The following is a 26,099-nucleotide window of genomic DNA, read 5'->3' as shown; positions in this document are numbered from 1 at the left end:
CTTTCCTTACAAACACTTTTTAAAAGAAAACACAGAGCAGTGCTGCCAGCTACCAGTAGTTAGTTTTGGCTTGCCTGAGTAGAAATGTCATACTACTGGCTGCTGACAAATGACTGGACAGGTTACACCACAAACAACATGTCATGCTGACGTCAGTGTTTTTGATAACACTTTATAATGCGTCCTGTCACTAAAAGTGTAACTAAATGGAATTTCAATGAATTGTATTTGAAATTACAATCTAATTATATTTATATTTAAAAGTCGGCAAACTAGAATAATGGGGTAACAAATGTATAAGTACGTTTTGCTGTGCAATTTCATGGTAATTTTGCAGAAAAACAAACAGGATCTCTCCGTCTTACATGTTAAATGCAGCGTATTTGTTGGGTGCGGGTCATATGATGGAGTGGAATAATCTTCATTATACTGATGTGCATGATGGGTGTTCTGTTATTCAATTGTCCTTTTATTTTACTAAATGTGAGTCCAACTTACTTTTGTTTCCTGTTCAAACACAAATTAAAGTAAATTTAAGTAAAGTATAATTTAAAAAAAACAGATTGTTACCACTTTATTCTAGTGTACACAGGTTTAAGTATATACAGTACAATTATATTGTAATTAAAGTACACTGAAGCGCTATTGAATTAGAGAGGAGTTGCACCCGTAGCCACCCGCCATATTATAAAAGTTTGCATAATGAAAATAGAAATTTAGAGTCAAAATAAAACCCCAACATACTGGTTTTCTGTTTTCAACTTTATTGAAGAAAAAAGAAAAAACACTTCAAGTAAGTCTCAGCTTTCAGCACTACAATTATGTGATGATTAGTAGTGGTCACTGTAGACAACAACAGCCTGAGTCACAAGGTAATGCTCGGACGAGGACCCCGAAGGCTGCGTGCGTCTCCGTGTGTGTGTAGTGTAGGCTGTTTCACATTAAAATCTCCAGAAAACATAACAAGATCATAACAAGAAACTGCATTGCATTAAAACACAAAAACAGACAGAGGATGTAAAAGGAGAAGCCACACTGGCAAATCATTCACAGGAGAAAAAGGGGGAAAAAAAGAGACGTGATCATCACTGAACTTTACCTTCCAGATTCAACCGATTACATTTCATTGTACAACCAGAAAACAAAGAACGACAAAACTAAAAGAAAAAATGTTTCGTCTCGTACCGTAAATAACCTTGAGAGAAACTGAAGTATAGCATACAGCTTCCACCAGCTCAGAAGCAACCCATTTAATATCAGCATTCTTTTTGTCTAAATTTTTGTCTATTTTGAGACCCCAATAGAAAAACTCAGCTGTAAGGCCAAAGTGTATTTCATTTCAACATATGCTTGTTGAGCATGTGGCAAAACAACCTAACCGCATTCCAGGCAAACTGGTGGAGGTTCAATTCCAAACTTGCAATTTTGTTCCAAATATATCAAAGAGTTTGATCACAGGATGGTTTTTGCTAACTTTTTGATATATATACATACAGCTAAGCAATTTCTCTTTATGAAATGCCATAACAAATAGTGGCAATCTGGCTGTTGTAAACAAATAAAATAATTAGTACAGAATACAGACCACAGCCTTGTATCATTCCATTCACTGTCTCTTTCCAAAAAGCCCCAAAGTGTGCGACAGAGATCTTGAAATATATTCTGTAGAAAAACCCTGACAGGTACAAAAACTCTCTTTGTCCAGTTCGCAAAAGAGTCACACAACAAACATCCCATCTGTGTCCTTTTTACATTGTGCATGAGACATGTGCCAGAGAGCAGTCTCAGTCTAAACTCATCCAAAAAGAGCAATACGCTACAACAAGAAGCGTATCAGCATCACTGCTCGGCCCGGTCTCAGTAAAGTCTCCCGTGCTCGGTAGTTTCGACTGAATATTCACAGCTTTGATTTCAGGAGGCTGGAGAAATGAGACACTAGCCTTCCCGTCCACTATGTGTACAGCTTAAAGAACTTGTGTTTAAAAAAACAAAACAAAACAAAAAGATTTCCGTTATCTTCATTTTTGACATATGCAAAGATCATTTCAATGCCACTAAATAACCTTTCGCAACATTCAGATATATACCCCGCCCAAAAAACGGGCTCCCCTGCTGGGATCGGCTTTGGGATTATAATACTTGGCCGGATTAATCATTGTGCAGGCAGGTTATAAAAATATATATACACAGAGTATACATAAGGAATATAGAGGAGATAATCACTGGATATTACATTAGAAAGTTCATGCTAATTCAAATCTGACTGCATCACATCCATCGTTTGTCTAAAAAGGCACAAGATACTGTAGCCCCTCCTTAGCGGTGACAGACAGAAAGACAGGAGAGTCACAGCCCCACGGGGAATGTGCTTTATATTTCCACAGTGAAAACAGCAGCAGAGATTCTCAGACTATTTTAAACATTGATCCAACGAGACAAAGACTCGAAGGAGAAATCCACTAGTATAACACTTCATAGTGTGTCTGTGCAGGTAGCGTTTGCAGGAAGGAGGGGGGTCTGAGGCTAAAAGAGAAAAGGTTTTATTTAAACGCTATATAATTATTGTTGAGTTTAACTTGTGCCAGGATGGAAAATGAATTAAATTACATTTTCTTGCAGATTTTTAGGGGTATCTAGTTACTGTCAGTAATTTTTGGATGTGAACGCCGCTCAAGTTTAAATAAAAACCCTTTCAAGTGAAGAAAGTACAAACCTGCAACCTGTTATTTCAAGATTTGTTATAAAAAGAAAAATCCCAAACCTGAAACATCTGCTGCGTTTCTGTCTGTCATGAAATCAGCTGTTAAGAATCTGCTGACAGAAGAACTGATGATTCTGTAAATCCGAGTAATGCCAACTGGCCTACGGAAAGTGTGGTAACATCTAGTGACTTAGCCATACAGTACGCACAACTTACCTACTGTATGCGTATACACTGTACAGACATGCAGGTTGAGGGGAAACAATCAAAAAATACAAGTAGTACATGCTTTGAGTATGCTCTGAGAGGACAACACATTTTGGAAGATACCCAGCCCAGCCCCACCCAACCCCTTTAGCATTAGATTAATGCACTGAATATTTAGATGTTAGTCATCTATTTACCTATTCACTAAGGCGTCACAGAAATATGTGAATTGTACCATGCTCTAACAGTGAGGATACATTTTATACAGTAAAGTAAATCATGCAGATTGCCACGTTGCTTTCTGTTGTCGCAGACCGGTCCATCGAAATTCATGTTCTTATCTGCCTGAAAATTTTTGAAAAAACTAATGTAAATAATAAAATGGCATATTGCTACCATTCCTATTGCTCAGATTCTGCAAAAAGGACAAGCACCACCATGGTGTTTAAAAAAAGGGCACTGAATACAGTGTGTAAGATTGCACGCTATGCAGTGCATGTGCAAACAAGTGGAACAAGTGAATGTGGGTAAGTCTTCTGACTCCTTTCCACTATTAGAGTCACTGAAAACAGGGTGGAGAAGCAGGAGAGGTTTTTTGGGGGGTTGGGGGGCGTCCGACTAAAAAAAACCCAAAAAACCAAAAAGACACGATTAGAAGCAGTTTAGCAAAGCTGCTCTGCTGCACTGCACTGGCTGGGATAAGCTCTGAAGACAGAGGGAGAAGTCCCTCTGAGCCAGTAATGTTGACACAGATGAAGTCTTGAAGGATAAAAACATTTTTTTTTCCTTTTTTAACAGGGAAAAAAAATAAACAGCCGATTAATTCATGAGGACGGGATCGACAGACTCTTTTGTAAGGCAGGGGGAGAGGTAGAACGAAAACGCTGGAGCTCGATCATGGAGCCCGTTCCCAGTGAGGCAGAGGGTTGCAATGGAAATGATATTCCTTTGACTGCTAATGACAAGTGTTAAATTAAAGTGTTAAATTAAAAAAAAAAAAAAGCCATCACGAAGAATACTGAAAAGGCAAAACTGTCCTGTTAGGAGCGAAAGGTGTAAGAGAGTGAGTCTCTGTCTCTCCTGCATGCATATTCTGTGTTTTACATAGAAACTCCAAATGATAACGAGGCTGGAGGGGCATGGCTGGTGATACAGGTAGGTGCCACTTGTTACGAGGAGGCCACAGCAGGTGATACTGTAGAAGAGGCATTCATGGTGTTTTTTTTTTTTTCCTGTCTCTTTTTTTGTGAGGTTTGATGAGTTTAAGACAAGAGCCCTATAGATTCACAAACACCGTGCGGGTCTGACGGGTGAATTAATCACACTGCAGGCCACGAGTGTGGACGGAGAATGATGAAGAAGAAGAAGCCTCGCGTTGTTCAGGAGCAAAAGTGAGTGAGATGGTTGTTTTGTTGTTTTTGAAGGGGCTAAGCAGTAATGTAATGGGCGATATGCTCCTCTACTGTTATTGCTTTCCTGTTTTTTTCCTTCCCCTCACGCCCCCTCCCACAGGCACTTCAGAGGATTGGGCTTTGGCTGAAGTTGAGTGTGAGAGCAGGCTGTGGGGGGGATGACAGAGGATTGGTGGTAGTGACAGAAGTAACAGACAGAGTTAAAAGTGTGCTTTTGAGCTCTACCTTGTCGTCTGAAAGCTATCACCCAGCAGGATACTAATCTGTCAGTGAAAAAGGTTGCAAACGCTGGTGCTTGTCCTGTGCCAGGGTGAGAACCTGAGGACTCTTAGCCCAGGCCACTAGCTGACTTCAAGAAGATCAGGGGCTGAGATTGAGGGTGAGAGGGACGCTGAGGCTTTAGTAAAAGAGCGAGGTTCCTGGTTGTCCAGCCTCCCTCCATGCTTATTGTCTGTGTCTACAAATCCTCTGCTCTACATCTCCTCAGTCTGTATGGTTGTTTGTGTGCTTCTTATCTAAGGAAGATGACGCCTCTGCTTCTACCTTGACCTTTCGCCCTCCTCTCCCAGTCAGGACCTTGTAGCAGCCTCGAGTGATTTTGTACATCCAAATAATGTTCAAGACATCCAGTGCAATGCAGGAGGTGATCCATGCCACCTGGGCACCCAAGCCCAGTCGCTCAAACTCCGGAGTGCCAAAAGTGGCAAATACACTGGCCCAGTAGGATGGCATGACTGCAATGCGCACCAGGAAGAACACCACAGCCATAGCAACGCCATTTAATACCACCAACCGGTGTGAGCGTGGGTACTTTAATGCCTCGAAGAACCACCTGGAGGAGAAAGAGCCATTAGGAAATGTCAGAGAACAAGATATGTCTGCCATATGGTGTGAAGGGGATCCTGACAAGTACATATTCACAAGTGAGGATGACTCACCTTTGGTTCACAAATGGTGTGGATAGCTCAGAAATGAGACGGAAATTGGCAAAGTAGGGAAGGACACCACGGGTCTGCGAAGAGCAAACAACACAGATGATCAGGAATTTAGGAAGCAGAAGGACACAAAAACAACAAGAATCCGGTTTACAGTTTCGTACTGAAAAATGAGCCACTCACCAAAACATATCCGTAAGCATAGAGCGCCGCCAAGTGGTGGCAAACGAAAAAGCTGTCCCCCATAGTGCTCCAATTACACGCTAGCAGCACCAGGTCTAGAGAGCAGGTGGAGACATTGGTCATTAAGCTAGCAAAACATTACACAGCTGACTTTAGAAGAAAAGAACAAAGCCCAGTCTGAGCTGAGTCTAACACGCACACAGAATACTCAGGACTTAATCATACATAACATAATCACTTTGTGATCAATTCATCTGTTGATGAATTAAAACTTTTTACAAAACCTGGAGAGCTGACAATACATTCATAACTATAATCAAGTCATAAAACAGCAACTGCAGATAAAGAGAACAAGAACAAAAGAACAAAAGAACAAAGAACACGAATTTGCAGAAGAAACTGAAGGAGACATTTATGGTCATTCATTTCCAACAGCACTCATGCAGCATTTTCATGGACTTAAGCAAAAAGACTATGTTTTGTAATATGTTTTTATTTCTCATTCTTTTGAGAGAACAATCAAATTGGTATACTAGTGGACAATTTCCTTTCCTAGTATTTTCAAAAGTTCAGTCGCTGATAATGAGCTTGCTCTGGACATCACGATGGCCAACCCACTCACGTGGCCGTTATTTGGCTGCATCAGAATCCCCTGCTAATTCCCCAATCTCATATTCGACTGATGCCACAGTTTTACCAATCCCTGTAATTACAAAGGCGCGGATGGAAACCATTTATAGTCATCACAAATTTCTGCACCCAGGCCTAACAGTCTAATTACCGTGCCTGACAAAGCCCAGCCTCCCAAGCCAGCAGTTATTGCTCTTTTGAAACGACTGAACTTTTACTAATGAATCAATTATTAATAATGGTTTTGTTACCATCTTCTGTACCACTGAGACTTTGCTCAAACTAGAGGACTACTGCCCCCTTGTGGAATTTTGCTGACTAAACTACAAATTCTTGAATGCCCTGAGGCGCTCAGGCTGTGGTGGGGTAATCGCTGCGGTTTACAAGGGTAATTTGAATTGTGTTCCATTTCCTCCCATTTCTTTTCATTCATTCAAATTACTATTGTTCAAAATTGACTGTGAAAATCCAGTTTGCTATATTATTATCTACCGACCTCCTAAATCTGCTACCAACTTCCCTAAATGAGTTCCCCAATCTGCCTTCATCTATTGTTAAATTTGACAAGCTCATTTTGGTATGCACTTCAACTTGCGCATTGATTCCTCTAACTGAATTTCACACAAGGCATTTCATTTGGTGCAACATGTTAATAGTCGCACACAATGGTGGGCACATCCTGGTTGGTTGTTTTACTCTTGGCTCATCTTTAGACTCTCTTTGTATGCCATATTTACTGTTTCACCATAAGTGTATCATTTTTGCCACAGTTTTGCAGCCAGTATCGTTTTCAAAGAGGAGAATCATAAAGTCTAGGATCTTTAATGAGAACACAGTGGCTACATTTTTAACTCTCTTACTACGTGTCAATCTTGATGTCTACATTTTGAAAGTCAACGATTTACTTCATTGATTTAATAGTCTGTGTAGATTAGCTCCAGATGTCAATCTCTTCCCTTAGAACGAGTCGGCAACCTGCGGCTCTTTAGTCCTTATTTTGCGGCTCCGGGTGGTTTGGGAAAATAGAAGAAGTATTTCGCTGAAGTGCATTTTATTTGTGTTTAGTTCTTTTTTTTAACTTGTAGTTCTACATTGGAAGATTATTGTGATTTTGAAATATAAAAATAAAATTATATCTTTTTTTTTCATCGCTCAAAATAAGCGTCCACACTCGCGGAAGCCGGTGTACCACGCCGAACGCGCCGTGCATTTATCGAGACTTTCAACCCCAGATAGGCCAATTATGGATCTTCGGATCCACATTATGTCAGCAGCTGTTCTCCACCGTGAACTATGTTAAAGACAAACACCGCTCACGCCTCACAGACGACAGCTTACAGTCCTGCGTAAAGATGAAAGCCCCGATTTGCAGACGCTGTGTGCCGAGGTTTGGGACCAGAAGTCTGATTGTAAACATATCACGGCAGACCCGACGATGTTTGCATGGACATGCTTTTCAGCATCTCTTTATTGACCACTTTTCACACACGGTTGCTGTACGCATACAGCCGGCTGTAGCTTTCAGCTCACAGCCCGACATATACCAACAACAACACAACAGCAGAGAGAGCACAGACTTTAAGGCGGCGAGGCGCGATTGCGGGTGCCGCTCAGGTGCGTCCGACTCCCATGCAGCGGCACTGCAGACCACGCCCCGCCACACACATTAACAAGGTAAAATAGATATTTAGGCAGAATTTTGCAAATATCTATTTTTTTTTTTCCAGCAGCATAGTGCTTGTTTTCCAATTACTTTTTAAAAGTCAGGTCAAGGCTCCAAAAGCCTTGACCTGAAAAGGGTGGCGGCTGACAACAGTTTTTGTTTGCTACTTGGATCATTTTAGTTCAGCTGGGTGTCTTTCCTTTTGTTATATTTCTTTAAGAGTTCAAAATGTGTTAATTACATAAATAAAATGTAATTTTCTCTATAGCACTTCATGGATTTCATAAGCAACACACCTTAGTTTCTCTGTGGATTCTTTTAAAAAGCAGTTAAAAACCTTTCTGTTCAAACAAGCCTTTTGTTGATCTACGTATTTTATATTCTTTACATTTGATCTTTTACATTGTGTATAATGTCTATTGATTGTATTGTTCATTTTAATATTTGTGTACAGCGCTTTGTGACTGCCTGTCTGTGAAAAGCGCTTAATAAATAAACTTTACTTACTTTAGATGTTCGCACAAAGCACAAAGGTAAAAAAACAATATATACAGTGTTATCTTCATTTTAGATTTCAAAAAGTATTTGCGGCTCCCAGTGTTTTCTTTTGCATGGAAACCGGGTCCAAGTGGCTCTTTGGGTGTTAAAGGTTGCAGACCCCTGCCTTAGATCAACAATTATATTTGTAATAAACAGAGAAGCAGAAAAGCTGTGATAGAAAAATACAATTGACTCCCTTTTCATGAAGGAATTACTAACCAGTCTTTGGCTTAATTAGCATGAAAAACAGTTCAAGGTTCTTGTTTAACACCACAAACAGACTCCTTAATCCTGCTCAGTCTGGTTTTCCTGCCCAGCCCTCGGCTGAATGTGAAAAATATTTTTCTGTTAAGATCAATTATATCAGGTCTATCAACCTGCCCAAGTGTGTCATGGAGTTCTGTTATCTGAGTTTTTTCCAATTTCCACGACAGATCTTCGTTACGTCTTCCTTTGACACCACTGATAATCTCATTCTTATTACAGAACTGGGTTGGTATCTCAGGCCTAGCTCCTAAATGGTCTCATCATACTTATCTGACAGATACTCCAGAATTCATATTAACTGTATGTCCTCATCAGAGCCCCTCATATGTGGGGTTCCTCAGAGCTCAATCCTGGGTCCAGTTTTGTTTTCTTTATATATGTTACCCCTGGGTTATCTATTAAATAGCTTCTAACAGGGATTTCCGAGCGCTGCTATGCTGATGATGCATTTTTCTGTTAAGACAAACAACCTGAAGAGCCTCTCCTATCTCGTGGAATGCTTCACTGCAGTTATTCATTGGATGTCTTTAAATTTCTTCCATCTCAATATTGGCAAAACTGAGGTTCTTGTGTTTGGCTCTTACAGCTTCTCTAAGATCAGTCATTACATTGGCCGGCTATCCAGCAATATCAAGTCACCTGTTAAGAACCTTGGTGTTATTTTTTACCAATATTTGAATTTGTAATCTCATATCTCAAAACTCTTCCATTCTGTTTCATTGGTGTCCAGTAAAATTCAGAATTCTTTCTACATTTTCTATTACTAACATATAAAGCCCTACATGGCCAGGTTCTGCCTTTGTAGCAGACCTGCTAAGACCTTATTCGAGCACTCAGTCTCCAATCACTGATCAATGTCTCCTAACTCTTTCACACTTCCACACTTATTTTGAAACCAGAGGCAAAAACTCCTAAACTTCTTCTTTAGAAGTTTTTCTTCTTCTTCAGCTCATTTTTTTGGGTTCTTGTTCTTCGAGTGTGCGTATGGAAGTATGCGTTTGTATGTTTTAGACATATGCTTATCTTTTGTGTTATTTTATTCAAACTGAAGCATTTTGTAAAAAGTGCTATAAAAATAAAGTTACCATTATTATTATTAACTTCATAATAGTTTTTGTCCTGTTCTGCAGATTCTATGCAAGTTAGAATTTTTATTTATATAGTGCTAAATCACAACAATCGCCTCAAGGCACTTTATATTGTAAAGTAAAGAACCTACAAAATGTCAATGCTGAGCTCTCCAAGGCTGCAGAGGAGAACAAAGACTAACGCTGCAAGTTCACAAATGACCTGGAGTGCAGCAACCAGGGAATGAAGGACTCCTGACTATTCTTTCATTTACTGTACAGGTTTTTTCTTTTTTATTAAAAGAAAGTGTATTTGTGTCTCCCTTTGGTTTGAATTCTGAAGGAAACATTGGATGCGTTTTAAATTCCAATTCAAGGACACACGGTAAGACAAAATAATGACTTTCTTCCAGTCTGACAGTCTGCTCCTGTGCATTCATGTATCACAGGTAACCCTTCATAGCATGTAATATACATTTAATTAAACTATCCGACTCTACAGTAACTTGATTACAATACAAAGCTCTACTTGTATTGTAACACATGAAGGATAATGGCAGCCACATATGCAAAAAAACCAAACAAAGACAGAAGAAAGAGTAAAACCTCACCATATAGGAGGTAACCACAGGTTATGGCTACATTTAGTTTGACGAGACTGGGGTCACCCCTGTGGAAAAGCAAAGGATACAGTGTGAAGGCACATTCAACAAAGCCATAATGCTCAATCTCAATCAGTGAGAGACTGAGATTACCGAGATTACCCAAAATGCACCACTGAACGACACAAAATCATTGCTGGCTGTGGATATCTGCATGTACTACTCCTCCACCTAATGCACAGCACACAGTGCGATAGTTGCACCGTTTTGCACATCCTATATAGTCAAAATTACATATAATAAAACTACTTGTATATATTAGAGACATTAATATTTTGTAACTTTGTAATATATTGCATTTTATAAATTTAGCTCAGTCTGTTACAGTGTCTTGGAGAAACTGTAACCACACAATTTCCTTAGGGATTCATAAAGTTTCTGATTTTGATTTTTTTTAAAAACGGGAAGAAGCAGCTTCAGTTTATGTGTTAAATATGTTAAGTTGTCTTGCTTCCTTGATCGACAGTCTGCAATACTGCACGTCTTGCACGTCTTCTTAGCAGATTAAAACTGAAAGGTCATTTAAGTTCGACTGTCTAACCTTGATGAACTTGCTGCGATACTCTTGTGTGTGGTATAAAGACAAATGTGTTGACAAGAGCAATGCTTGTGGTGAATCCATAGCATGACAGATAGCTCTGCAGAAAAGATATCCACAATGCTGGCACTCTTTGTTCCTCCCCTCCCGTTTGACAGCATTTCGGTTTAATCAGCGATCAGTAGTTCGGGCCATAAACCTGTGACCTGCTGCTCTGACCATTAAAGTGTCCTTGCAAATAACATCGGTTTAAAATAACAATGGAGGTATGTCTGCTTCAATAGAGATCCGATCCTTGTATCAGCCACAAGTATCGCATAGCAAATGACTGGCTGACTGCTTGTGTAACAGGAGCTCGCAGCACAGCGCACATGCTCTACTATACACTGTACCCAGACCAACAACATGACCCTGGGCTCACTGCTTCCAAAATGTATTCTTTATCTCCAAGCTTCGACTGCCTCACTTTAAAATGAGTACTTTAACTAAGTGCACTGAACATCTGGAGATATAACCAAGTTACATTTAAGATTTTCTTTTTACCATACCATTCTAATATCTAATGAAATGTATGTGATAGAAACACACAGACACATTGATGCCAGTCCAAAATGAACAGTCAGGTCAAAGAAGAGTATTTGTTTGAGTTTACTGCTCAAACATTTGTATTTATATGAAAAGACAAAAAAAAAAAAAAAACATTGTCGTTTTACTAATCTAACATTTCCCCAACATTTTTGTTTCCATGAGTATACGAGTATGAATGTGACAAACATGGCATCTGCCTGTTTTGTTGGATAGTGTTCTTCACACTCTGACAGAAATCCAACGTGCAAACATCAGGTTGGCTAATGCCCATCATGCCTGATAATGTGATTGTCAGGGAGCCTGAAAATCCACATACTTCTTGGTAATCTCATCAGTGTGACTCAACTTTGATTAATCAGATCTACAGTACATTCACGTTCTCTCTTCATGAATGGTTAACTGACTGGAATTTGGCCCAGAAAGACATACGTAGAATTTTAAACAGGAAGTGCTACAATAGCGCTGACTCAACAGGCATTATACAAAAGACACTCAAAGCCAAATGATATGCTGTTAAGTGGGAAGTAGAAGTCATTTAAGGGCACCAGATGCACTCAGCAGTTTGCTAGGCTTTTTCCATGGGGCTACAGATATGTTGTAATCAGAATGAACCTTGAGCTTATATGTGGTTCAAAGAAAAGTGCAAAGGAAACTTAAATAAACTCTCTATATTCTTATTGAACGCCACTTGAAGAAAAAAAGCTAACTCTCTCTCAGAGTTTGTCTTTGCTCAGTAGAACATCCTCACTGGCACATCAAAGTATAGAATTACCTGTAGAGTCTGTACTGTACTCTGTATCATTTATCTCTGTGACAGCTGCATACCCTTGACTGCCTCTCTTCTAAATCATTGACTGTTCCGCTTTTTAACTCTGACAACTTTCGTCTCAGATGGCCAAAAGTGGGGGAAGTGTGGTGAAATGCTTGGGCTATGAGTTATGTTCACCAGCAGCTGATCTGGAGCTGTGGTGACAAATGACAGCATGGAAATAGCAGGGTCTGACTTTCAGTTCATCTTAGACTTTTTGTTAGTCTTAGTCTGCAACCCTTCATTAAGTCATTCCAGAGTTATCAACAACTTAGATCTACAGATAAATCACAAACTAGCTGGCTGTGTTTCAACAGGTTACTGTTTAGATTCAGGGAAACAGATTTTCAAGGTTTTGACTTTCAAGAATGGGAAACAGATAGCGGCACATTGGTGAAACTATGATGTAAGAAAGCGCTTTTCATTTTCACCTGATGAGATTGATACTGGAAGTCCCATTCAATGTCAGTTTTTGATTTAAATATTAATTCCAGTAAGATCAAGAGAAAGAAATATAATTTATTGGTTAATAATTCTCAAGGACTTTTATACAACCTGTGACAACCAGGAGGCAAAGAAACTCAACTCCAGGTCTCTTATAATGAAGATGAGGAGGATGATGTTGGTAACACTGACATCTTATATGAATTTGATTAGCTTTCTACTTGCTTGCTCTATTGCTAGTTTGACTCTTCATTCAGATATTTACATTTAGTGTTGTGCACGCAGACCCTTAAGGGAAATCTAAGAAATAAAGCCTTTTAACTGCAACAATAAAACACATTTGAATGAAGTTTGGAGAAAGAAAAATGCACAAATTTACCAAAACCATAGAAAAGAAAGGGCTGCTGGGATACAGGTGGATGAAAAAAAACAGTTGATGGACCTCTCTTTTCATCACCTCTACTGATTCTTAACAGCAACAGCATCCTTTAGCTGCAGGGTTACATTTCTTTGAATAAAACTTGCAAACAAATGGAACCGGGTGCTGATGATGATATGCTGACCCTCCTCAGGAAAGAAACTGGTGTTATAAATTAGGTTTTGGGGCCTTGCTAGGTACAGTGAATTGAGGTTTACCTCTGGATTTTCAGTGTTACAAATGCAGTTCTCTTCTTATCTGCTTAAATTGCCGTGGTAACTTGTGTTGCAGACCTAACCTGTTCCCAGGCAGGTTGTGCATAAGATAAGACATCAACATGCACATAACCATTACCTACTGACCAATCAGTTCACCGTTAAACGACGTAATCATTCCTGCAAGATCACGCGAGGGATTCGAGTTATTAGCCAGCACCTAAAGCCTCTGTCTTCTCAATACAGGGACCTTTCTTTGCTGCTTCTAAAACATGCAAGTCAGCCTGTTTAACAGTCCAAATTCTCTTGTTTTTTTGTTTTATTTATTTAAATGTGTTTACTAGTGTAAACAACATTGGGACAGCAGCTGAAAGAAGGCGGCTAAAACCTATTTAAATACCATGGGAATACATTGAAGCAAAACATTAGTTTAATGGAACACCCTCTTTTAATCCTGTATCTTAATAATGGAGCAGTGATACAAATAAGACTGCATTTACAGCCACTAATGCCTTTCCAGGCTTCCCGATGGCCTAAAGTGCTTTAAACTGTATGTATGAAAGAATGAATGAATATAGCAGTTTTTTATAGCAGAAGATACACACTCACACTCTGATGCTTTGGCTGCAAAAACTGTGTTGCTGCGGAGCATGTATTATGTGATTAACCTCTTTGCAGTTTTCTAATATTATAGCTTGGTTGTTGTTTGTACAATATGCCAGTCTGCTGCCTGCCAGTAGACCTGCCCATATGCTGCCAACACCACCTCTTTTACAGCGCTGTGAATAAACTGGTTTGACTTATCAAGCTGATAACTATTAGTGCCTGAGTTTTCTAAATCTCACCAGAAAGACTTGCTGAACTAAACATCCTGGAAAAGCAACACGAGAACAAAGAGTCATGGTAAAAAGAAAGCACACCCTTCAACCACAATGTGAGAGACTGATACAATCCTATAGAAAACAACTAGTTTAAGTTACTAGTGCTAAGGGTGGTTATACAAGTTGGTGACTCATAGGGAGTACTTATTTTCTTATACACTGCATCTGCATTTTGGCTTAGTTTTGTTAAACAAACAATGAGACAATCTGTCTGTCTGACTATTTACTCTCCTAATCTGACTTATAAAGGACTAGATATTATTTTTTATTTATTAGATGAGATTTGACAGAATGCACTTTCACCTTATCTTGGTTTTTTTGTTGCTTATTTTCCTTTAGTGTCAAAAATCTATCTCAGGTTGTCCTAAATTTCAAACAAACTGAAATGCAGTCCTCCATTCTCCTCAGACTGTCATGCACATGTTAAGTTCAAGTCCAGATAAGCCAATCAAGAAATGCAGCAGGGGCGAGGCCGGCAGACACGGCGCTTGTTAACCGAAAGGATTATGATAACAGCCGAAGCTGTGCTGACAGTCGGAGTGACAACCTGAAAGAGCCTGAGCAGCAGCTGCAAACAAAGCGGGCCTCTAACAGTTTGGCTCTGACTGCTGCGCCACCATTTAGCACAGCGCCGAGAGAACAATGCTGCTGTGTGACAGGCCTTAATGATGCTGTAACGCAATCAGATTGACTGGAGAATTAAGGCTTGCTCCACTCCGGTGTTGCAATGAGATGAGCTTTAAAAAGGCATTAGGATACTTCTGGGAATCGGCTAGGTGCCGGTGGGTGACGGGGATAAGCTTAAGAAATTCAACAATAGCAGTGAAGAAATAAAGTTGGAACAAAGAAACTATTTCAGCAGAGAAATGACTGTCACCTTTTCCTCAAGGGGGGGTGTCTCAGAGAAGCGACAGAAGAAAAATCCTGCCTGTAACCCCCCAAAAATGTTGGTAAGATATTAAGCACTTGAACACTTAGCAGATGAAGACTAGCAGCAGGAGGAGGGAGGGAGAGCTCGTCCCTCCTGCCGTCCCCCTACCCTCTCCTGTTTTCTCCCCTTTTTTGCTCCATCAGCGATGCTAGCCAGGCAAACAGAATAAAAGAGGGAGGCATTGCATTGATTTGGCAGTTAGACATGTACAACCGGCAAGGGGGGGGGTCGTGAGGGCTGGTGGTGCGAGGAAAGGGAGAGTGGGTCTTTTTGGGGTTTTTTTTTGGGGCACTAAGCTGCTGCTATTTGCTATGAAAAGGAGTCTTGTTGGTGGGATTTCTAGTCTGCTAGACAGACACAGAGGAAGTGAAACAGAAGGTAAGGAAAAAGAGGAGAGAGAGGAAGGAATTGGTGTTGTAAGTGAGAAAAATGAGAGCGAAAGCTGAGGAGAGATGTGTTCAAAAGACTGATTGAGATATTAGAAAGGAGAAAGAAATGGGAGAGAGAGAGAGAGAGCGGGAGAGTGAGCGAGAGATTACCATTTCTCTTTTTCAGGACTCACTGATCCAAATAACAGAGTCAGCACTGGTGGGGAGAGTGAAGGCAGAGAAGACAGCGAAGACAAAAATCAAAGTCTAAATCCTCCAAATCAACAACTCTCTGGAGACTCCACTGACACGTTAGATCCATCCTCTCGCCTTCCCTCTTTCGTTCTCATGAAGGCAATGCCATCTCTGTCGCGCCAAAAGGTATTAACTACCAATCCTGACGATTTTTCACCACCACTCCCACCTCCCTCTTCATCCCTTCATCAGTTTCCCCCCTTCCCCATGTGAGAAAGTTCCGGCTGCCAGTCTGAAAAAGCAGATGTGGGAACACAGGTTTCTTCCAAAAGCACCCAGAGCTCTAACAGTGTTTCAGTATTTTGGTTTATATGGCTGCACAGTATGTGGACAGCACATGGCTGCATGCTCCAAATCTTGTCTTACTTCGTGCATGTGACAGGATATTCATGGATGTTTTTTTATGCATGAGTGTTTCCTTTCTGTTCCTCTTACCAGACAGGGTTGGCGTTGACTGCGTCATCGTACCACAGGATGTACAAACAGAACAAGCCCACAATCAACGCGTGCACTGTGGACACTAACCTGGGAGAGACACACACACATTACCAGAGCAAATTAGTGAACGTGACAACAGATTAATAGGTTTACAGTCAGGAGCAATCATCAGTCTTTTTTAAACATCTGTTCGTACATGCATAGTGTACATGTTTACCAAGCTATGGGGCTGAAAAAAGTGCAGCTCGCTCCAAAAGTGAGTCAATCCCCCTTAGAGGTGCAATCACCCCCCATGATATGGTATTAACACATGACATTTTGAAATCTGTTGAGAATTGCAATAACATATATTGTGATTTATCCTCTCAAATGATGTCCTCAAAGTTTAACTTTGTCAGTATCTGTTACATTAATAAGATAAAGTTCTCTCACTTCAGTTATTTTTTGCTGAAAGATGAGATTATCAAACATACCAACACTATCACTAAAACCCAGCATAAATGCTGCCATGAGACGCCATCAGTCTGCAATCAGTCTGATAGTGAATGGGGTCAAGTTGCCAATTACATGCAATCCGTTTCTGATAATACAGCTAATCATCAAAATCATGTATCTGTTTCTGTCTACATAGACAGAAATTCATATTTAACTATTACATTTGCACTCGGCAACCTTCCTGTTTTATAGGAATACAACCAGCTGGCAGCCAGTTGAGCAGAATCCCCTAAATTCAATTCAGTTTTATTACATTACACAACAACAGTTGCCTCAAGGTGCTTAAGAATGTTGTATGTTCAGAATATTATAACTATTTAACATTGACATTGTTTGATTATCGTCTGCTGTGCATATAGCTCAAAAAAACAAAACAAAAGAAAAGTCCAATTCTGCTCTTTCATTGGTCTGTTACTTAGGACCAATCAGGAGATATCTGTGGGTAGCATTGCATATAGTTTACGGACTCTTGGATTTCCAATATCTGGTCCCAATATGATCATTTTTGAAAAAACAAAAACAAAAAACAAAACAGCATGATAGTTTACCAAATTTAACACTTGGCTTCAAAATGCAGAGACTAGAACCTACTGGGTGAGTTCATGATGACTATGCCCAAGTTTTACGTTCGGTCTATTATAGCTGCATTTATTTTATGCACTGTGTTCAAGTAAGTAACTTTCTTTGACCTTTGGAGTAGTTATGTGGGCCACTGAAGAGATACTCCAGAGGTCCAGTGGGTCTTATCTCTTCTCTACCACAATCACAATTCCTCCAGTGTCACCATGCAGCCTCTATCCACAGACTGCAGCTGCCAGCCTGAGCCTTGGCCAAAACTGGCTCGATGGCAGGCTGCTGTATGAGCCCAGTCTTAAAAGTATGACTAGCCACTGAGTTATTTTCTGTTACAGGAAGTTCTGGATGCAGTCACTCTATTTGAGGATGTGCAATAATAAATAAGAGGAAGCACAGAAACGCAGAAGAGACATGAAATAAAAGTAGAGGACACACTTTTTTGCTCACAACCATACTGCTTTTCCTTAGAAGTGCTTTCTCCCTTCTCTCCCTGCACTTAAGTTGTGGTTACATAAACAGCACACTGACACACTGAGAGCTGGCTGTTACACAACAGCAGACCACTCTAGAGTGGGCCATCAGCGCTTTGCCTTTGACTTGTCATGGATTCCTTGGTCAGTGCACTCCATTCTTTCAATTAGGTAGAAGCGGGCTAATGTAAACCATAGCTGCATGAAGAAAGTGTTATCTCTGAGCAGTGCATTACAGCAAACAGATGGAGGAAGAAAATAAAAACAGTGAAAGATGTTACGCAACTACAAAACATTGCCCCCTGAACCTCACCCCTGAGGTTTAAGTTTGAAACTTTAAACCACTCTGTGCTCCACCAGCCGTTCACATCACAGCTGTAGCTGTGCAGAACGATGAGCTGGCCTGAGGCACATCGAGGTTCATCTCAACAGAACCGCACAGAGGTTAGCTTGGTCAAGGCTTTGTAACATTATGCGGCTACAGATTTTTTATTTTTTGAGGAAGTGCAGCTCACTTGTACAATTTTATGACAAAAAATAATTATAATATCATTACTTTATATTTTGCTATGAATAAGGGAAGTGTGCTACAATTTATTGAAATATGCACAAACATGCATGGAAATACAGTATACAAGCTAAAAAAATTGTTTGAAAAAGACCAACAGGCTTAAAAGTCAATATTTGGTTTGACCACCTTTATTTTTCAGCACAGCCTGAAGTCTCTTGGAAAGCATTCATGTAATTTCTTTAAATAGTCTGCAGGAATAGTTCTCCAGGCTTCTTAAAAGACATTCAAAGCTCTTCTTTGGATGTTGGCTGCCTTTTCTTCTGTTTTCTTTCAAGATGATCCCACCCTGCTTCAATAATGTTAACATCCGGGTTCTGGGGGGCCAATCCATGCCTGATTGATGTGTGTTTTTTTGGGCCCGATATGCTTTTCCTGCATTGGCACTGTGTTTGGGATCATTTTCATGTTGAAAAATGAAGCTGTTCCCAATCAGAAGCTTTTCAGATGATATTGCATGGTGGATCAAAATCTGATGCTGTGTTTCTTCAATAATAAATCAGTTTTCACTGGCTGATTGCAGCCAAAACCATGACAGAGCCTCCACCGTGTTTTACAGATAGCTGTGGACTCTTAAGCCCCTTTTCCATTAGTACCTACTCGGGTCGATTTGCCATGGGACAACATGACTCGACTCGGATCGACTGGTTTTCCATTACAACCCAGTAGTACCTTGTTTGTTTGCTCGTCGTCATTGCAATGCATCTGCGTGTCCCGCAACATAATTAATATGCAACATGAGAGCTAGAACAAACGTGGACGTCGAAGCGAATATACACCTGCTGCTTAATCTGTAGCTTTTCGTCACACTCGGGGAACACGGCAATGTTTTTGTAGCCATTTCCTTCGTTGCAGACTTTGAAAAATGGCGGATTTTCGTGAACAAGTTGCTCTCATGACTCACCGAGTGACGCTACTGACCAGTCATCGATGGCATTCAGTCTGACGACATCACATTTTAGTACCTGTTTGGATTGCTTTGAACCCTGGCTAAGCTGGTACTAAAAAACTACCTGGTACCAGGTACTATGACCTAATGGAAAACCCTGCTAACCGTGCCGAGTGGATCTAAATAGGTACTAATGGAAAAGGGGCTTTACTGTTGTAGCTCTCTCCTGACCTCCTTCGTACATATCAATTATTTGAAAAAGCCATTTCTAATTTGGATTCATCACTCCATCAGATCTAGTTTTCGGTGTGGTTCTTGTATAATTTGGCATACCTCAGCCATTTTCCCCCCATTTTCCTCCCTTATGAACATCATCTTGATAGCCACCCTTCCACTGAGACCATTTCTGATAGATCAGTTGAAGGGACAGATGTATCTCTTAGGTCCTGTGTTCCTGTTTCTAAAGGACATGTTCATCCTTTTAGTCATTCATCATTTTCATCTGCTGTAGATAGTTTTTGTTAGGCCTACAACTTCTAGTTTTTGTTAGGACATGCTGCACACCATGCCAAAATACACCAGGCTTTTGGCAAATAGGTCATTGGGAATCATCAAAAAAAAAAAAAAAAAAACCAAAACAAAACTAAACTAAAAAACTATTTTATTCCTGTCATCAAAGAAATGGAAACAGACTATGTATTGTTGCAATAGACTGCTAGACTGCCTAAACATACATTTTAAAATTGGTCCTTTGCCAAGTTGTCCATTACGTGTAGATAACACCTTTTTTAATGCTCGAATGAGTCACAGGTCAGTGTTAACCAGCTCAACAAACAAAAACCATTCCTCTGAAAATGGTGAAAAAGCAACAAATGTCCTAAAAAACATTTGTGAGACCTTCAGAAAGCCTGGAGAGGTATTTCTCAAGACTACTTTTAAAAATAAGGAGATATGGCTTCTTCAAAATATTAAGAAATGGGAGGGAAGGGACTTTCGTACAGTATATTTCAACATTTATTATCCTAATCGATCATTCTTAATGTTATATCCCTGGCTATACCCCATTTTCCACCAACAAAGTACTGATGTTCAGTCCAGAATCAATTCCATGCATTTCTACCAAAAAACAAATAAAAAATTAACTCACATTCACTGAAAATTACTGGGCCCAAATGATGAAATTACGGTCTTCACTGCAAAAAATTCACCAATGATCGTCCACCATAATTTTCTTCCCACAGGCATTACATCCAATTCTGCTGGTAATGCAACATAATCGGTTCCCTTCCCTCTTAAAATGTGCCGGCATTACTACCAGCAATGGCACTACAGCACAGCGCTGTTGTAAAAAAACGAGGTAGCTTAGGTGTACAGAAAAGGCCTGTTTACGAGCAGCGTTTTCCTGTGGCGTACCTGGAGTTCCATTCAGTGAGCTTGGTGGGAGGCAGCCGTCCATAACCTGGGGTAATGGCGGAGGAGAGCGGCGGGCTGGCCACTGAGAAGAGAAGCTGGAAACCCACAAAGCTACCAGCTACCACGGTCAACTCTCTCGTCTCCATCACTCACCTAAACACAGAGGAGGGGGGAGGAGGGGGTGGGGATGCACAGAGAGTGATACAGATGGACAGGTTCAATCGATCAATCAGGTTCAGTCATCCTGGGCAGTGCCAGAAGAGAAACTGAGGTGGCAGTGAGAGCGGGGGGAAACTGTGTGGTTCAGCCGATGCACAAAGAAGAGGAGGAAAGGGAAAGAGACAGACGGAAAAAATATAAGCTGAAGACACGAGCCGTCTAATGCAAGTGACATGAGCGCTTTAGCCAAGGAGGGCACGGTGGGAAGGGGTGGGGTAAAAAGCTTTTAAGGATAACAGAGTGGCAGAAACAGAAAAGAAGTTACTGGGTGTGAATATGTGATGCTAAGCATTTAGAACTGAAAAAAAGAGAAAGGCTCTGTGTTATTATGCACATTTTGCAAGGGGATTACAGAGAGTTGTTTAGGACACACCAAAAAAATCCCTGAGAAGAAAACAAAGGCTGAGCGAAAGAGGATTTTCAAGATGAAGCAACAAGTTCAGCTCATGGGATTGCATAAAGAATTTCAGGCGGTATTTTACTTAAACAATGCTTGTTGTTACAGCTTCATTTAGGCTTAAACCTCTTTTTTTTAACTCAATCTTTGCCATTCTGCCTCGCTTCCATGTTGCTGACACTTTATCTTAAAATGATAAAGCAAATTTGAACTAAAAGGAAACCGTTCCAGGGAACGCTAAGCAAACTACAGATTGTAAACATACACTGTGAACAGACTATAGTTGAGTAGCTTAAGAGATTTATTTACTTTGACTCACGTCATCGCACCAGAAACCCGTCTTTTCAAACCGCAGGTAATCAGCGAGGGAATGGCACCACGCTCACTAAAACCACTGAATCAAAAAGACTTTTTTTAATGAGTCCTTGAGTCCTTATAGACTTTCATCAGTTGACTGTAATCGTATCGATTGTTACGTTAAACAAGAACAAGGAGTTCAGACATTTTTCTGAGAACTTCCCTTAGTGGAAAAAACAGATAGCATTTATAGAAGTTCCACTTCTCGAAGAGGACTTGGCACTACAAGTCTCGACACTTATCAGCTTGTGAGTGTTACCGTTCCTGTTATTCGTTTCCTGCAAGCAAAAATTATTTGCATTTCTCAGCTTCCCCCCTTCAACAGATGACAACCACAATTACAGCCAAATTGTGCATGTTTAAACAAACAATTTTTAAAAAAAGACCCAAAGTTCACAGGAAACAGAGGGTACTGAAGTGCATTCACATAATGACCTGTTATCAGTTATCGCCACATACTGTGTCAGCACTGATCTGGACTCTGTCCTGATATCACCCTGTTTCCAAAAAAACTGGGACGCTGAGTAAAAAGTAGAGAAGTTTAAATTCTTAGAGTTAACTTTTTTTACATTTGGATTTTTTATGTTATATTTGACTTGAAAACTGCAACAAGCATGTAATATTTAATGTTAAAACTGATAAAATGTACTTAAAAAATTGAACTATCAGATAGCGGTTCTATCATGAACATTCGGATATTTGCCAGCAAAAAAAAAAAAAGAAGCAAAAAACTAGTAACATAGCTGAGCTTAAAAAGAGGATCTCAAATGACTGAGTTTTTCAGAAGACAGGAAAAGCGTCACTACTCTGTGAAGGCCTTTGTAGTTAATCAGTTCAAGGATTTAAGGCCCTGTCCACATGTGCATAAGTCTTTTGGTAAACATAGCCATTTCTATGTATTTTTGCCATTTCTTTACACATAAACAATGTTTTATGTGACTGATGTTTAAAACTAAAATCCTTCCAAGGTAAGGATTTTAAGAAACTCAGTTTCTGCGTATACACCTGGACAAGGCAAACAGGTCTTGTAAATTCAAAGGTGTGCACCATGTGCATGTGGACACAGCCCAACCCCAGCTGGGGGATTTGATAATTTACTACGCAGTATTACTAAAAGATTAACATAAGCCTGTGAAGTCAAGGGACAAGCCTGAAAAGCAGCACTAAATGGCTGTAATGCAGGACTGAATGGCTCACTATGTGGGCTCAGAAACACTCTGAAAACCTGTGTCAGTGGACACAGCTCAGCACCGCATCCACACACGTAAGTTAAAACTCGAACGAGACCCAGAAGCGTTGCTGCCTCCTCGGGGCCAAGCCTCACTGAAGATCGAGTGAAGCAAAGTGGAAACTCCTGAATTCATTATGAAATTCTGGACACAGAATCCTTAGGGCTACAGAGGAGAGGAACTGTGCAGCTTGTTATTAGCACAAACTTCAAAACCCACTAAGCGTAGATTAGTGGAAATATTTATTTATGTATTTATTTGGAGCATCATACACTGCTATTAAGTCTGTCAGGAAAAGCCTTGCTCGTTTCAGCAAGGATCCGCACACGCTCGTACAGGTGCTAAGCTGCCTGCAGTCCAGACTCATCCCCCACTGAATTCATTCAGATTATTCTGCAACAATAAAATAAAAGTAAGGAAGCCCAGAAATGATGAGTGGCTAAAATCCTATATCCAGCCCACAAGAGAAAACATTTCACTTTTCAAACTACAGCAACTGGCCTCCTCGACAAGAGAAGCGGGGCTACAACACAGTGGGAAACATGGCATGCATTTACTGTCTTTTTTACCATTCTCAATTAAAAATATATAAATAGATGAACAAATGTTATGCAAGCCACCTGATTCCAGAAAAATAGTATTGTGCAAGAGAAGGGTTACTTTTGACTGGCAGACACCGCAGTTGCTGTACAGTTTGTGAAATCATGCTGTTTATAAAGCAACCTAAGCAGGTTGACCCATGTTACTACGTGTGTATCCGACATTTTTCATGCACAGTAAAATGTTCAGTGCCGTGCATATACGCTGCTGTGTGAAACCAAATGAAGAACAACCTGCTGAAAAAACCAAAGCATCCCAAGCCCAAGTGCCACGAGCAACACTGCATCAATTCAGTGTCTCCCATGATTACAGCGCTGGAGTAATCTTCTGCACAAACTCCCATCGGTAGGACAAACTTCACTCTGCAGTAAATACACACATTTACCACGAATCAAAGCCGCTGCAAGAAGTGCAACTCCAACTCCACTCCAGCTTTCCAAAGCCCCATTCTCTCAAATCTGGCATGTTCAGCAGGGAAGCTGAGGCAGGCCATTCTTCTTTCTTTTTGGGGGGGTGGGCTCTTATTGTCCCCAGAAGCAGCTACGCACATTCCCGGGCAACCCTGATCATATGCAGCATGTGCCTGAATAATTCATTGGCATTCTTCACCTGGCAGGCTGGTTCATAGCGCCCCATGGGAAGGAGCAGCGCACGGAGCCTCCTCACTGCGGCTGACAGGTCGGACGGGAGAGGTGCTCTGCCATCCTCGTCCGACCTTGGTCCGCTGGACTATCCTGCTGCTGTCAGCAAACCGTGACCCTGTGACATATCGACCAAATATAAATAATAGGGCTTCAATTCTTCCCCCACCCCCTTCCCTGTTCATTTGGAAATCTAAACCGGCCCCCCCAGTCTACCGCATTGCTACAGCAGTGGGATGGGTCTGGCTCGCTCCGAGTTGGAGGCTCAATCCTTGGCCAGCTTCATCACACCAAACCCCGCAAGCAAGCAAGCAGGCAGGCAGGATCATGACACGAATACTGATAATGGTGCTGGAAGAAATGCCCAGATTTAGCAAACCCTCTCTTCTTTGATTTGGACTATTGTGCAGCCCGCACAACCTCAGCGGCGACTGGCGGGTTCGGCTTACAGTAAAAATGGATCTATGTAACAGCAATACCCCCCATAAATAAATCCACTATGTTTGGCATGGGGTGTAGGTGCAAATGCATCGTAAAACCACTGCAGACGGCTGAAGAGAATGGCAAAAAAAAAAAAAAAATGTGTCCAAAAAATACGATTCTCATTGACAATGGGGGAGAGAAACACAGCTTATTAAACAACACAAAGACAGGAGGTGTTGAGCGAATTGTAACAAGCCGCCAAAGCGCAGCGGACTGATTTCAGGAGAGCAAAGTTGCTCCAGAAGAAAGCTCAAACTGTGGGGACTGCTACGTGTCCTGTTGTTTCTGCCGCCACGGCAGGAGGAGAGAGGGACACGGGAGCTGTTGCAGTCCTAAGGTATGTGCGGGGGAGGACTGTCTAAACTGAGTAAAATAAAGACGGCAAGGCTTTTAGTCTGCGCTGTGTCTGATGTGGTGGAAGGAGATGGGTGAGCTCTCGTACCTGCTATCCGTCGCATACGTCTGTGTAGGCGGATGAGCTCCCCGTTCGCCCCGTGTCTTCTCCACTTTCTTCCAACTTGACGTTAGCTAGCAAGTCTGCTAATCGGAGGCAGCCCGCAGGCTTTCCCCGTGCGAGCTCAGGGAAGAAGAAAAACAACCTCCGCTGCTACACCAACAACGCCGCGGCAGAACAACCATTACAGCCCGGAGAAGAGAGGCTTTCCCCGATTCCCCGCTGTCATGAGTCTACTTGAAAAGTTTTTTGTTTTTTTTACTCGTTTTTATTTTGGCGTTGACAGCAAGGACCAAGTGGTGACGTCGGTACGTACCCGCCCACACGTGCACACTCCTTCACCAGACAAGAGTCTACGCGACAGTCTGTGGGTTACACCCACCAGGAACAAAGGCCACGCTATATTATGATTGATGATGATCCGCTGCAGCACAGGTAGTGGAGACGTACAGTCTGCAAGTCATGCTGCTCTGCTTCAGAGGCCGATGGACTAACGACTTGCAAGAAGACATCTCTCACACACAGAGTGGACTGAGATATGCTCAAGCGGCTCAACTGTTGGGCACCAAACCTATCCATCATAAGTGGATCATGAGGATTTAAGTTACCCCAGGTGTATTAAATAATATGAGCTCAAACACTCCTTATGTATGTGTCAAATGTTATGTAGAGTAGGGCCCCTTACTTCAAAGCTTATGAAAGGAAGACTATGTAAACGTGACTATTAGGGCACTGAAATAAAAATGAAAATGACACTTTCGCTAAAACTTAAATGAACCTTTGTCAGATCTAACAATACAATAAATGTGATATTTTAAAAAATATATGGGACATGTCTCCTTTTTTCAACAGTTTAGTCCAAATTATCACTTTATCAGAGGCAGAGAAACAGCTGTGCACGTGTTTACTGAGGCAGGAATGTCAACATGACTGCAGGAAGTTTGCCTTGACACAGTGTGTCACAGTGTTTGTGGAGGACTCTTTTTATGCAGATGGCTCACCCTGCCTGAACGTGGTTCTGTTGGAGGTTTCTTCCTGTTAAAAGGGAGTTTTTCCTTCCTGCTGTCACCAAGTGCTTGTTTAAAGAGGGTGTCTGATTGTTGGGGTGTTCTCTCTATTATTGTAGGGTCTGTACTTTACAATATTAAGCGCCTTGA

General features: G+C 41.0%; 1 protein-coding gene across 1 annotated transcript; it reads right to left on the bottom strand.

Moving 5' to 3' along the window:
• Nucleotides 1-747: 747 nt before the first annotated feature.
• Nucleotides 748-25,730, bottom strand: tlcd4b (TLC domain containing 4b). The gene is made up of 7 exons (XM_031748285.2): nt 24,931-25,730; nt 20,563-20,715; nt 16,149-16,238; nt 10,217-10,275; nt 5,439-5,533; nt 5,259-5,332; nt 748-5,152 (listed from the first exon to the last, which is right to left on the bottom strand). Exons 2-7 carry the CDS (start codon nt 20,706-20,708, stop codon nt 4,804-4,806), a joined length of 813 nt encoding a protein of 270 aa, XP_031604145.1. The 5' UTR covers nt 20,709-20,715; nt 24,931-25,730; the 3' UTR covers nt 748-4,803.
• Between the last annotated feature and the right edge of the window lie 369 nt (nt 25,731-26,099).

This window comes from Oreochromis aureus, linkage group 4 (assembly GCF_013358895.1).
Source record: "Oreochromis aureus strain Israel breed Guangdong linkage group 4, ZZ_aureus, whole genome shotgun sequence".
Lineage (NCBI taxonomy): Eukaryota > Metazoa > Chordata > Actinopteri > Cichliformes > Cichlidae > Oreochromis > Oreochromis aureus.
The sequence above is the reverse complement of the archived record's forward strand: the minus strand, read 5'-3'. Positions and strand labels throughout refer to the sequence as shown.

Coding starts and splice junctions, on each gene's coding strand:
- tlcd4b (XM_031748285.2), bottom strand. CDS start 20,708: ATGGAGACGAGAGAGTTGACCGTGGTAGCTGGTAGCTTTGTGGGTTTC. Junction 16,239..20,562: donor CTCACTGAATGGAACTCCAG/GTACGCCACAGG, acceptor TGTCTCTCCCAG/GTTAGTGTCCACAGTGCACG. Junction 10,276..16,148: donor GTCAACGCCAACCCTGTCTG/GTAAGAGGAACA, acceptor GCTTTTCCACAG/GGGTGACCCCAGTCTCGTCA.